The sequence below is a fragment of the Athene noctua genome, chromosome 28, assembly GCF_965140245.1.
Source record: "Athene noctua chromosome 28, bAthNoc1.hap1.1, whole genome shotgun sequence".
Lineage (NCBI taxonomy): Eukaryota > Metazoa > Chordata > Aves > Strigiformes > Strigidae > Athene > Athene noctua.
The window spans coordinates 413902-427526 of NC_134064.1; the positions used below are offsets into that span (position 1 = coordinate 413902).

At 53.8% G+C, this 13625-nt stretch overlaps 1 protein-coding gene across 1 annotated transcript in view; it reads right to left on the bottom strand.

Annotated features, from left to right (window-relative positions):
* Positions 1-342: 342 nt before the first annotated feature.
* LOC141971171 (uncharacterized) overlaps positions 343-13625 on the bottom strand; it is a 36142-nt gene continuing 22859 nt past the window's right edge. The window contains 2 exon segments of the mRNA XM_074928332.1: positions 343-349; positions 850-891. Of these exon segments, the coding sequence (XP_074784433.1) occupies positions 343-349; positions 850-891 (49 nt within the window).

Consider the following 13625-nt stretch of genomic DNA (forward strand, 5'->3'; position numbering starts at 1 on the left):
TGCCACACCCAGCTCCTCGGGACCTGCCCCACAGGGCCCTGCCCCAGCACCCTTCCCGGCTGCCGCGTGGGCCACAACAGCCGCAGCCGGGCACAGGGCACCGGCGTGAGCACAGGGAACACAGCCTGCCCCTCTGTGCTCCCACCCCGGCACTGGAGACTTCCACCCCAACTCCTCCAGGGAGGAAGAGGCCTGTGTCCCGATGGCTTCCCACCCCAGAAAGGCCGACCTTCCTCTCCTGGGGCCCTCCCACCCATACACAACGCCAAGGAGGAGAAATGTAGCCACTGCTTACTTTTGCCTGGCACTGAACCAAAGCCTTGACGGTCGGGGCAGTTAACGTCAGCACCTAGAAAAGAGAACAAAGGCCAAGTGGGAGAAACTCCTCTAATAGTCTGTGCTAGAAAGCAGAGTCACTCCCTTGACCCAGCTGGAACCCCAGAGACACTTACAGAGCCACTGAGGCCCAAGACTTTCATGAGTAGACCAATCAAGGGCAACGGGGTCACCGGCATTTCCTGGGCTCTGCTCCTTTGCCTGTGCACAGGGAATGGACAAAGGAAGAGCTCTGTATCACTGAACCCGGCTTTGCTCTCTCCCCTGCCAGCCCCTCCAGCACCATTTACATCAGAAGAAATCCAGGCACAGAAGGAGCAAGTGGCGGCAGCCGGATCGGCTCAGTGTTACTTTACCAACGCAAGGCTGAGCAATTCGGCCAGCGCTGCCCTGCCGCTGCCCCAGCAGTGGGGGTACCTCTCCCCCAGCTCTCGAGCTGCCTTTCAGCTCAGCTGGAGCATCCCACCGATGGCCACGCTGGCGCCGGAGGTTTGCTACTGCAGCAGGGCTCACCTGAGGAAGGTGTCCAGCCAGAGCTCTTTCCTCCCGTGGGACCTGCAGAGACAGGAGAACCAGTATCACACCCCGCTGCCACCAACCTGGGGTCGGGCTGTTTCCCCCCACACACACAGTGGGAAAACCCTGACCTCTGGGGTCAAGTTCGCTTCTCAAGGGGCGAAGCGGTTTCCTAGCCGAAGCAGAAAGCATCAGGCTGATGCTTCTGCTTCCCCTCACTCCTGAGGGCCCCTCTCTGCAGCTGTGCTCCTGTCCCAGCAGCTGGAGCACACGGACTGCAGGCTGTTCCTCCCCAGAGCAGCCGGGAGCGGGGCGGGAGGCAGGGGCCAGGACCTCAGGCCACTCCGACACCAGCAGGACCTGGCCAAAAAGCAGCTCTCCCCTTGTTTTTGGGCCTTCCCAGAAAGAGGCTCCCACTGCACCCAGCAGCTTAGGGACTGACAGCAGCTGAGCAGCGGGAGGAGGGAAAAGCAAGTCTTTCTGCTCTCCTGGGCAGATGGAGAACAGAGAAGGTCAAAGCCAAGGAGGCTCTGCTCCTCACCGAGCCGTGTCTCTCCAGGAGCCCCTTTTGATCCTGCAACTCTGCAGCCTTTGGGATCCCCCTGGGCTGAGGAGCACTGTCACAGACACGGGGCTTCTCCAGAGCCAGGAGCAACAGCCCAGCTCTGCCAAAACTGCACGTGGGGCTTCCTGGGACCAAACGGGATTGACTGCCTACACACAGCCCCCCCTCAGCCCACGCCTTGCCTCACCCCTTTGACAGTGCACAGCTTGAGCAAGGGCTGTGTCCAGAGGGCAGAGGGCCAGCTCTGAAAATAAGCCGAGTTGCAAAATGCTGCACAAGCAAAGCGGTGCCTCTGCTTCCCCCCGACCCCATGACGCGAGCCTGAGGAGCCAGCTGGGCTCTGAGGGAGAGCTCCGGCCCAGACAGCCCAACGCCTGGGTGACACATCACCGCCACTCACCAGAAAGTGACCACGCAGAAGCTGCTGGCCCAGACAAGGATGAGGGTGCTGCAGCAGTCCAGGCCCAGTACTTGCACATTTCTGCCTCAGGAGAAGCCATCTGGGCCAAAAAGATTTTACTGAAGCAAAGGGTGGGAAAAAGTCGCTTCCCCTAATAGCCAATATCCTGATAGAGACGCAGGTTTTGATTCCAGAAAGAACCTTCATTCTGCACCCAGGTAAAAGCCAGATGAAACTGGTACCTGTTGGCCGCCTTTCTGTCTTTGTTGACTGAAAAATCACAATGATGAATGAAGCAGCCTGCTGAGTTCCTAACCTGACCAATCCTAACAAAGTCTGGCACTCGCAAGTACTGAGAGCTGTAAACTCCATTCACAGTAAAAGCTGAGGAGAAAGTCACGAATCATCTCCCATTCTGCAAGTCAGATTCTTGGCTGTTTTCTCACTACTGCTGATTTAACTGTAAATTGCTTCAAAATAACACCTAAACTTTTCATACCAGTAAGCTCTTGCTGCCATTAGAGAATCATTGTGCTGAGAGGCACTAGGAACACACAGCAATATTTAGATATATACATTCTGTCTTCCCTTAGATGAAGTTATTTTGTAATTTGAAACCTTAGTGGAAGGATTTTTGCTTTCATCCTGATCAGACATTTAAGTGCCAGCCCTCTGCTACAGCTGCAGCAGAAGTATTCAAGCTGCTGCAGCACCAAATTAAACTTTCCACTTTCCAATTAGCTGTTGGTTTTTTCCCTTTCTCTTAATTGTTCTATTTGAACAAGCAGCTTAAGTATTTGCTCACTTGGGGAAAAACACTGCTATCCTTCTTCTGTTATGATAAGCCACTGATCTGAAGGGCAGAAGGCTGAGACCCCCACAAAGTTATTTAGAAGAGTGGGAAGAATTTGAGAGTCCTAAGTTGGACGTTCTTTGGCTGGTCAAAACTGAGGAGGGGGAAGACGAACTACAGGGAGCTCAAGGGAAGCACAAGAGGGCATCCGGGAGCCAACAGCCTGATGGGGGCATAAGGCCGCGCTGCAGCGCCGTGTGTCAGGCACAGTGTTTTCAGGAGCTGCAGAGGGGCGTTAATGCCCCCGACGAGAGCACAGCTCGTCTGACGTGGTGGCCCTGCTGGTCCTGCACGTCCTGGAAAGATGAACTGTCCCTGGGAGAACTGGCGAGGAGAGCTGCGGGGATCGCTGGGACATGGCAGACGGACGTGCGGGCTGACGTCAGGAGTGCGGGATTTGCTCGGGCCAGCAAAGCAAGTGGGAGAAGAATGGGGTGACTCCTGTCAATGCAGAAGAGGGAAATACCGCTTAGGGAGGAGAGTTACTAAGATTGAAGGGTGGGAGCACCAGAAAAAATGTGTACTGCCTGGCCCTGAGTAACTTTAAGCTGCAAACTGGAAGAAAACACTTTAATGCTTAGAAGATTTGGGTTCTGCAACAGCCTTCCAAGGGAAATAAAGAAAGGAGGTGATCGAAGGAAATGATCACCTGCTTTGCAACTTATTTACTTAGAGCAATTTATAATGATTTCTGAATGTTGCTTAATAATCCTGCTTGCCCTGACTGCTCTGTGAAAGCTGACCAAGGGCCACTGTCTTCAGCAAAAATAAGAGACATGTCCTTGGAAAGCAGATGTGCTTTAACAAGTCTGGTTTTGTAGTGGATAGGTAGCCATGTAAGGTTGGTAGAAACTAGCATACTGGTGGTTTTAGATAAGATAGAGGTGGTAAACCTTCTGGAACCACTCCTGTTGCTCAAGAAACTGGCTAAGAGAATCTGTGTGTGGTCCGAGGAAAAGTGAGACAAGGTGAGGAGGACTGTGAGCCTTCCTCCAACAGACCCTGGAGACGCCCACCAGGAGGCAACGGGCAGATGCAAAGAGAACATCGACTGCTGACACCAGCCTCTAGAGCTAACCCAGCCTCACTTACGCATATGGATATTTGTGTTATGCCATCCAATGAATACGTAGATCCCCACTCTATAAGTATTTGTTCAAATGTGCTGTTGGTGTGCAACCTTTTGGAGAAATCCCCTTGCACCCAGGTGCTGGAGGAAACACGCCTGCTGTGTAACTCTCCGCGTTGTAGAGTCTGAGTCCGTGAATCAGAGGAAGCAACCAGCCAACCCCTCATCGCTTACTATGGAGGTCAGTAAGCTTTTGATGGGCCTGGAGATCTCTTCCAGTCTCTCCTTCCTCCAAATTAACTGCCTCTTCAGGCATTGTCTTGCAAGATACATGTTCCCATTTTAATTGCTCCGATGTCTTCTTGTTTGAAATACTGAACTATTGGTGCTCAAAAAGCGCTATGCTGGCAGGATCATTTCTCTTATGAATTGTGCTTAGGTACCAATCCAGATAATGCGGTTTCATATAGCAAGAATTACATTTTTTAATCACTTAACAAGCACAGGAAGGACTTTACCATGTTCGAACTCCTCTCCTGTTACTGCTGGCAGGGATGCAGATCCCTTGTGTGCAGAGTTCTGCTGGGGAGAGGCCAGGGCGAGGATCCCCATTACACGGTACCGGTCTGAGGGGTTCACCTGGGATGTTAAAACAACTGTGCTTATGTTTACACACCCTAGGGTCCTACAGTGGTAAATTAAGATTACTGTCTCTGGGTTGTGTCAGCAGTTCAGGATTTGGCCATTCCCTATATAAGAAAGCCAGTAACTGTCCATCTAAACTCTGCCATGCAATTCAGGGAGGACTGAAGGTTGACAACCTACATCTTAGACGAAGAACTACTCCAGAAGTGTTACTTCTTTCTGCAAATTAGAATAAACAATAGCTCTTACCATTTCGGGGGGGAAAAAAAAAAACACCAAAAAAAAAAAGAACAACAACTTGTTCACAAGAGCAGAAGCCAAAGCCTTTGGACAGAGTGGACAGGTGCTTGCTACCAGCATTGCCCAGGAAACCCCACCAAGAAATCCCAGCAGGCTGGAGTAAATGCCATGTCCTGGAGCACATACACTGCAGTTCGCCTGCAGTCTTTCAATACCCAAGGATATTCCTTCAGATCTGCAGCACCGACTTCACAAACTATAGAATACTCAGTACACCTCAGCCTCAAAAGTCCCGTTGTTATTGCAGTGCCATGAGGCCAAAACTGTTGGTCCTTAACAGCGATGAGAAAAAGGATCATTCCCACACCACTCCCCAAAATACTGCTACTCTGAAATTTGCCTACACTGCTACAGCTACTGCTTCACTCCAACTTCCCTTAAGAAAAAAGTTCTGCCATTCTTCTAGCACTTGCTCTAGCCACATGTGCAAACAATGCTTTCTTATTCCTTATGGATCAGGCTTTTATACTTAACTTGGCTTTTTTATCGTCTGCAGTCAGGTTCCTGATAAGCAATAAAGCACCTTGTCTTGTAGGCACTCCCCTCTTCTCCCCACTCTACCCCCATTAAAAGACACACCCACTCCACCCCACGCACAGACCTTGAATCTAAACTAAAGAACAGGTATTCGCTTGAAAACTGTCACTTAAATGGCTATCCAAAGCTGAAGTACTTCCAATGGTCTTATTTTTTCAGCGTGAGGTGTCTCTGAAAAGCTTAAAGATGATGAACAATCACCTTATTCATGTTTTGCCCACAGTTTAATTGCACGGAGCGTGAGCAGGAAGTTCTCTTCCTTTGGCACTAGATGTAGCATTTCATCGGTAACTCTGAGAAAAAAGTTCAAGTACAGCAGCTCCTAGTAACAGGTGCAGGTCTGTTTTATGCTACGCTGGATCAAGAGCTTACGGTTTATCGTTCAAATCTGTGAAAACAAGTTTGGATTACTCGCTCTGTAGTACATTAAAAGTTATAGATTACACACAACATTCAGTATCCCTGCAGGCAACTGGCACCCTCAACAGCTTCGCCACAGTTTACAGACGTGATACAGCCTGTTGCTAGTTTCTTCCTTTCTCCACATCTCTCTCCCTCCCCCTGTCCTTCTCTTTTTTTCTGTCACCACGTGCTGCTTCCTGGCCTTATTTTTCCTCTGTCTCCTGCAGCCTGTCCCCTCTCTCCCCACTGTCTCCCCTGCTCAGCTGCCTGGGCCCTCTCTCTGGGCCTCTGTCCTGCTCCCCATCCCCTTCCGCTCTTCCTCCGTCTCCATCCCGGAGGCCATCGCTGTTCTGTCCTTCTCTGCCCCTTGTCCTGACCCACACCCTGTTTCTCGGTCTCTAGGGACAGTTTCCATCTTGTCTTGCTCTGTGCCCTGCTCTCTGCCCCTGCCTCTCCCTTGCTCTTCCCTCTCACCCTTTCCCCTCCGTCCCTCTCTGCTGCTCCCCGTCCCCTGTCTCTGTCCCTCCACTCTCCTGGTGCCTTCGCTGTCTCTCGCCCCCCGGCCCGCTCACTCGCCCTGCGAGTCTGTCCGTCCCTCTGTCCTCCTTCCTGCCCTTCTCCTCTCTCTGTCCCTCCGTCCTGAGGCTCACCACTCTCTTTCTTCCTGCCCCCGCTGTCCCCTTCCCCTCCACCCTCCTCCCGCTCTGCCCCTCTGCCCGGCTCCTCACCAGCATTTCTCACTGCGGAGCAGCCCGGGGAGGCGGCCATGGGGCTGGGGGGCGGGGCCGGGCCGGGGGACGGTGTCCCCGCAGGGTCAGACCGCAGGAACCGGCGCCCCGGGGCATGCTGGGAGCTGCAGTGCTGGGCATGGGGCTGCTGGGCGGCCATGTTGGTTCCCGGGGCATGCTGGGAGCTGCAGTGCTGGGCACGGGGCTGTCGGGCGGCCATGTTGGTCTCTGGAGGTGCAGCCTCTGCTCCAGCTGGGGCCCGGCTGAGGTCAGTACTGGGGTCACCCGTGAGGAGTGAGGCCCTTGGGCAGGTGTTGGGGTTTCTCCTGCCCGCTGGATGCCCGGGGGGTTGTGTGTGTGCTCCTGGCCAGCTGGAGCTGGGCCTGGCCAGGGCCGGCCCAGGAGTAAAGTGAGAGCTGGGGAGGGGAGGGGGAAGGAGACAGACTCCCTGGGCACGGGCACCGGGCAGCCCTACCTCCAGAGCCCCCAGGACACCCCCCCAGCACCTTGAGTTACTACAGTAATGGGAGTAGTGTGTTCTTCTGTTAACTCTTACAGGGCTTTTGTTGTCCTTCAACGCACAGTGTCCAAGGCATGAGTCAGGCTCACATCGCCCTGCAGCTGCGCTGTGCCAAGCAGCTGCCCGTGGCATTGCCAGCGTGTCCAAAAGGGAGGAAAAAGGTGAATACGTGAGCGGGGGGAAACTGTCTGGTATGGCAGAGGGGTGAGCTCTCAGGGTGGAGTACGGGTGGTTTCTGCCTGTATCCATCCTGTAAATGTGGCTGTCAGAAGGAAGCATGAGAGAAAACATGATTTCACCAATACAGTATGAGCTCAGAAATTGTGGAGTATTCTCGGGAAATCTGATCTTTTTTTTTCCCGATCTCTATATAAAACCAGAGTATTTGAAATGTGGTTTTTAGAGCAATACAAGAACTTGTATGAGTCAATCCGTTCCTAAACAAAGGATTGATTTCCCAAATTGCTAAATTCGTATGCACAAGTGCCATATAAGTACTTTAAATAAGGAATTGTCAGCTTTCCAGTTCCCTCCAGCCACTACTGCACCGTCCATCTGGGCCTTGCCTGGTGCTCCGGGTCTCCTGCAGCCCGAGCGCCTCAGCAGATCGGCTGCCTCGTGGTTCCCCACTCGCCTGCTCTCCCCCAAGGCCGAGCGGCACTAGTGAAGCTGTCTGCTGCCGCTGCCAACCCACCCGCCCCTCCAGCCCCTCCAGCACGCTCCCAGTGCCGGGGTTCTCTAAAGGTGTCTCTACCCCCAAAAAGAGCCCTGGGCCCTGGAAGGGAAGGACGGGGGCTCAGCCGCAGCCCTGGGGACATGGGACGGGGCCACTCGGGGCTCCTGGGGGGCTGCGGCTCCCGGGCACAGCACGTAGCCCGGCTGGAGCTGGGACCCCTCTCCCGGTTTGTAGAGCGAGAGGATTGTCTGAGCGCGCGCAGAGGCCGTGCAGATGGCTCCGGCACTGGCCTGCACCGGAGGAATCAACCCTCCCACCTCGAGCATATTCTTCCTGCGCTCAGCGAAGCCGCTCAGATGAGCCAGTGCAGCTCGGGGCCTGCCTAAGCGCAGCCTCAGCTTTAATCCTGACCCTCCCGGGGACTCCCTGCCAAGGCAGAGTCCTGTGCTCCCCCCTCTGCCACCGGTCACCCGTGGCCCCTGAACTGCATCACCCACGTGCACTGGCCAGCGGCTTCCGCACAGTCATGCCCACAAGCCAGAGGCATTTGCTTTGCAGGGGATCTGTGTGACACGGCGTCAGCAGCACAAATATTCAGTTAGAAAGCAGAGATAAACTCTGGACTGAAAACACAAATGCAACCGTCTTCAGCACAGGAGGGAACAAACATCGATTACTTGATCACATTGGAAGTTCCTCTCCCATGTAGACTGATCCTCAGTGACTTCGTGTCAAATCCACCCAAAATCCCGCTCGTTTCAGCCCCGTTGCCCAACCTGCACACACGGTGACGGCCCCGCCGTGCCGGGGCAGAGCATCCTGCAGCCACCGAGCAACGCCTGCCAGGTGCCAGGGGCTGGAGGGGTCTCGCGGGGGCCCCGGGGCTGCGCGAGAGCTGGGGGGGCTCCGGCAGCGGAGATCACAGCCAGCGCTGGGCTGGAACCCTTTACACCGACCACCCCTCCTGCAGAGCCCGCACTGACTCCGTGGGCCCGGGGAGCTATTCCCGCCTGAGCCCAGCAGAAGCAAAAGGCTGGGCTTGAACCATTTATAAATGTGAACCGGAGTTGTTCGGATTTAAGAGCTCTCAACGATTCCAAGTCCCGGGCGGTCCCTGGAGTGTGGCCAGCGACACGCCCGGGTCCCCGAGGAGAGCACAGCCCTCCGGCACACGCCCGAGGGTCGCTTGCCTGCAGCGTGGGGTGGAGGCAGCCCCCAACCTAAAGACCCCCGGGCAAGGGCACTGCCGCCCCCGGGACCGCCCGTCCCCCATATCTGCTGAGCTTCCCCCGACGCGCTCGTCGGAAGCAAAGCACCAACGTGTGCCGGGGCCCTGCGCTGCAGCGAAGACAGCCCCGGCTCTCAGCAAAACGTCCGCAGACGAGACGCAGATGACGGACAGAACAATGCAGTCAGCACGCAGACACGGATGGACACAAACGTGAAACCTCTTATTCCACAACAACACAAGCACAGAAAGCACATCTACCCTCACCCCCCCACCCAACAGCCGGCAGAAGCAAGCGGTGCCCAGGGAAGGAAGGGAGGTTCAGCCAGTCCAACATTCCTGTGTTTTAGGAAAGCGAGCCTGACAGCTGTGGAATAATCCTTGCAGTTATGGTCTTCATGAGCACGAGGGAGTGATGGTTCGTGGGTTGGCTCATTTCAGTTGTCTGCTCCACACCGAGAAGCTGCTCCCGACCGGCACAAATATGCAGCATTTTGTGTAAATGTTGCGGGACAGAGCACTGAGGCAGCAGCAGAAGAAGCTTAGGGGAGAGTTTCTTCCCCATCCTGGGCCTGTACTGAGGGCGCGACAACCACGTCTGGGCTTCTAACATCCTACAAAACGACGAGAAAAACATTAGCTTTACAAAAAACACGCTAAGCTTTGAGCTACTGATACACCACTGTAAGAGATTTACTAAGAGCAGCTGCCAGAGCAAGCAGAGGAGCCGGTGCTGCCCTTGACCTGGGGCTGCACTGCTGGGTGGCGGGAGCTGCTCCGCAAGGGGCGAGGGGCTGAGGGGCCGCCAGCGTAGCACCAGAACTAAGGCATTTGCAAGGAGATTTTGGGAACAGGGAAGGGGGTAGAAGCTGCCACTCCAAGGGATTTACCATCCCCTACCCAGTGGCAGTAGCAGATACTTAAGGGAAGTGTAAGGAACGGGACCAAGTGCTGCACCCGCTGCCTCTGGCAGGGACGAGCCCGGGGACTCGACCGGGCGCGGGGCAGCAGCTGACCCACGCAGGACTCACCTCACGGGGCTGCTGCTCCTCTGGCCCTGCCAGCAGCTCCCAGGGCATCTGGGTTGCCTCCAGGGGACTGTCCTTACTGTGCTCGTGTTCTCAGCAGCTCTCCCTGCACTACCCCCCTCTCCCCTGTTGTCACAGAGGTCTGGCTGATCCCCCTCAGCTTTCACCCCGCCCGCTCTGGCCTCGGCTCCCCCTCGGCTCTGGCTCAGGGAAGTTTCTGCCATCGGCTGCTCTCCAAAGGACATTGCTCCACACAGCTCTCCCCCACAAATTCTCCCTCTTCTGTGTCCTCTCACTCAGACAGAGCTCCTACCACAACCTCTTTCCCTTCAAATCCTCCCTCCTCCAGGTCCTCCTCTCTCTCAGACACAGCACCAGCCACAACATCCTTCCCTGAACATACTCCATCTGCATGGTCATCTCCCCCCGACACCAGAATCGTCACAACGTCCTTCCCGGAAAAAATTCCCTTGCCCAGGTCCTCCTCTCCCTCAGGGGCTCCACCCAACATGAACTGCCTTCTGAAACCTCTGTCCTGCATGTCCTCCTCTTCATCAGAAAGCTCAATCGGTACTAAGTCTATCCCTACAAATGCTCCCTCCTCTGGGTCCCGCTCTCCCTCAGACACAGCACTGCCCACATCTTTCCCTTCAAATTCTCCCTCCTCCAGCCTCTCCTCTCCTGCAGAAACAACACATGTCAGATCTTTCTCTTCTAGTTTTCCCTCCTCTAGGTCCTGCTCTACATCAGACGTATCACTGCCCATGTCTTTCCCAAATTCTCCCTCCTCCAGCTTCTCCTCTCCTTCAGACACAGCACTGCCCATGTCTTTATCTTCAAATTCTCTCTTTCCCAGCTTCTCCTCTCCCTCAGACACAGCACTGCCCATGTCTTTCACTAGAGATTCTTCCATCTCCATGTCACCCTCTCCCTGAGACACAGCACTGACCATGTCTTTCCCTTCGAATTCTGCCTCCTCCAGATTCTCCTGTCCCTCAGACACTGAACTGCCCATGTCTACAACTTCACATTCTTCCTCCTTTAGGTCCCCCTCTCTCGCAGACACAGCACTGACCATCACTTCACCTTCATATTCTTCCTCCTCCAGCTTCTCCTCTCCCTCACAGACAGTACTCCCCAAATCTTCCCCAAGTTCCTCCTTCTCCAGCTTCTCCTCTCCCTCAAACACATCACTCCCCATGTGTTTCTCCTCAAATTCTCCCTCCTCCAGCTTCTCCTCTGCCTCAGACATAACACCAGTCACGTCTTTGCCTTCAAATTCTCCCTCCTCCAGCTTCTCCTCTCCTTCAGACACATCACTCCCCATGTCTTTATCTTCAAATTCTCTCTTTCCCAGCTTCTCCTCTCCCTCAAACACAGCACTCCCCATGACTTTGCCTTCAAATTCTCCCTTTTCAAGCGTTTCTTCTCTTTCAGACACAGCACTCCCCGTGTCTTTCACTTCAAATTTTCTCTCTTCCAGGTTCTCCTCTTGCTCAGACACAGCACTGACCATGTCTTTCCCTTCAAATTGTGCCTCCTCCAGCTCCTCCTGTCCCTCAGACACAGCACTGCCCATGTCTTTTCCAAATTCTCCCTCCTCCAGCTTCTCCTCTCCCTCAGACACATCACTCCCCATGTCATTCCCTTCAAATTCTCCCTCCTCCAGCTTCTCCTCTCCTGCAGACACAACACCTCTCACGTCGTTCTCTTCAAGTTCTCCCTCCTCTAGGTCCCCCTGTCCCTCAAACACAGCACTGCCCATGTCTTTCACTTCTAATTCTTCCTCCTTCAGGTCCCCCTCACCCACAGACACAGCACTGTCCATGTCTTTATCTTCAAATTCTCCCTTTTCCAGCTTCTTCTCTCCCTCAGACACAGCACTGCCCATGTATTTCACTACAGATTCTTCATCCTTCTGGTCCCCCTCTCTTGCAGACACAGCACTGTCCATGTCTTTATCATCAAATTCTCTCTTTTCAAGCTGCTCTTTTCCCTCAGACAGAGCACTGCCCATGTCTTTCACTTCAAATTCCTCCTCCTTCAGGTCCCCCTCACCCGCAGACACAGCACTGCCCATGTATTTATCATCAAATTCTCCCTTTTCAAGCTTCTCCTCTCCCTCAAACACATCACTCCCCATGACTTTCCCTTCAAATTCTCCTTCTTCCAGGTTCTCCTCTCCCTCAGACACAGCACTCCCCATGTGTATCTCATCAAATTCTCCCTCCTTCAGCTTCTCCCCTCCTGCAGGCACAACACCTCTCACGTCTTTCTCTTCAAGTTCTTCCTCCTCTAGGTCCTTCTCTCCCTCAAAGAGAACAGTCCCCATGTCTTTCTCAAATTCTTCCTCCTCCAGGTTCTCCTCTCCCTCAGACACAGCACTGCCCATGTCTTTCACTACAGATTCTTCCTCCTCCATGTCACCCTCTCCCTGAGATACAGCACTGACCATGTCTTTCCCTTCGAATTCTGCCTCCTCCAGATTCTCCTGTCCCTCAGACACTGAACTGCCCATGTCTACAACTTCAGATTCTTCCTCCTTTAGGTCCCCCTCTCTCGCAGACACAGCACTGACCATCACTTCACCTTCATATTCTTCCTCCTCCAGCTTCTCCTCTCCCTCACACACAGTACTCCCCAAATCTTCCCCAAGTTCTTCCTTCTCCAGCTTCTCCTCTCCCTCAGACACATCACTCTCCATGTCTTTCCCTTCAAATTCTCCCTCCTCCAGGTTCTCCTCTCCTGCACACACAGCACTGCCCATGTCTTTCACTTCAGATTCTTCCTCCTTCAGGTCCCCCTCACCCATAGACACAACACTGCCCAATTCTTTATCTTCAAATTCTCCCTTTTCCAGCTTCTCCTCTCCCTCAGACACAGCACTGCCCATGTATTTCACTACAGATTCTTCCTCCTTCATGTTCCCGTCTCTTGTAGACACAGCACTGACCACGTCTTTCCCTTCAAATTCGCCCTTTTCCACCTTCTCCTGTCCCTCAGACACAGCACTCCCCATGTCTTTCCCAAATTCTCCCTCCTCCAGCTTCTCCTCTCCTGCAGACACAACATCTCTCACGTCTTTCTGTTCCAGTTCTCCCTCCTCTAGGTTCCCCTGTCCCTCAAACACAGCACTGCCCATGTCTTTCACTTCTAATTCTTCCTCCTTCAGGTCCCCCTCACCCACGGACACAGCACTGCCCATGTCTTTATCTTCAAATTCTCCCTTTTCAAGCTTCTCCTCTCCCTCAAACACAGCACTCCCCATGTCTTTCCCTTCAAATTCTCCTTCTTCCAGATTCTCCTCTTCCTCAGACACAGCACTCCCCATGTATTTCACTTCAAATTCTACCTCCTGAAGGTCCCCCTCTCCCTCAGACACAGCACTGCCCATTTCTTTCCCTTCGAATTGTGCCTCCTCCAGCTCCTCCTGCCCCTCAGACACATCACTCCCCATGTCTTTCCCTTCAAATTCTCCCTCCTCCAGGTTCTCCTCTCCTGCACACACAGCACTCCCCATGTCTTTCACTTCAATTTCTTCCTCCTTCAGGTCCCCTTCACCCGCAGACACAGCACTGCCCATGTCTTTATCTTCAAATTCTCCCTTTTCAAGCTTCTCCTCTCCCTCAGACACAGCACTCCCCATGTGTTTCTCCTCAAATTCTCCCTCCTTCAGCTTCTCCTCTCCTACAGGCACAACACCTCTCACGTCTTTCTCTTCAAGTTCTCCCTCCTCTAGGTCCTTCTCTCCCTCAAAGAGAGCAGTCCCCATGTCTTTCTCAAATTCTCCCTTTTCAAGCTTCTCCTCTCCCTCAGACACAG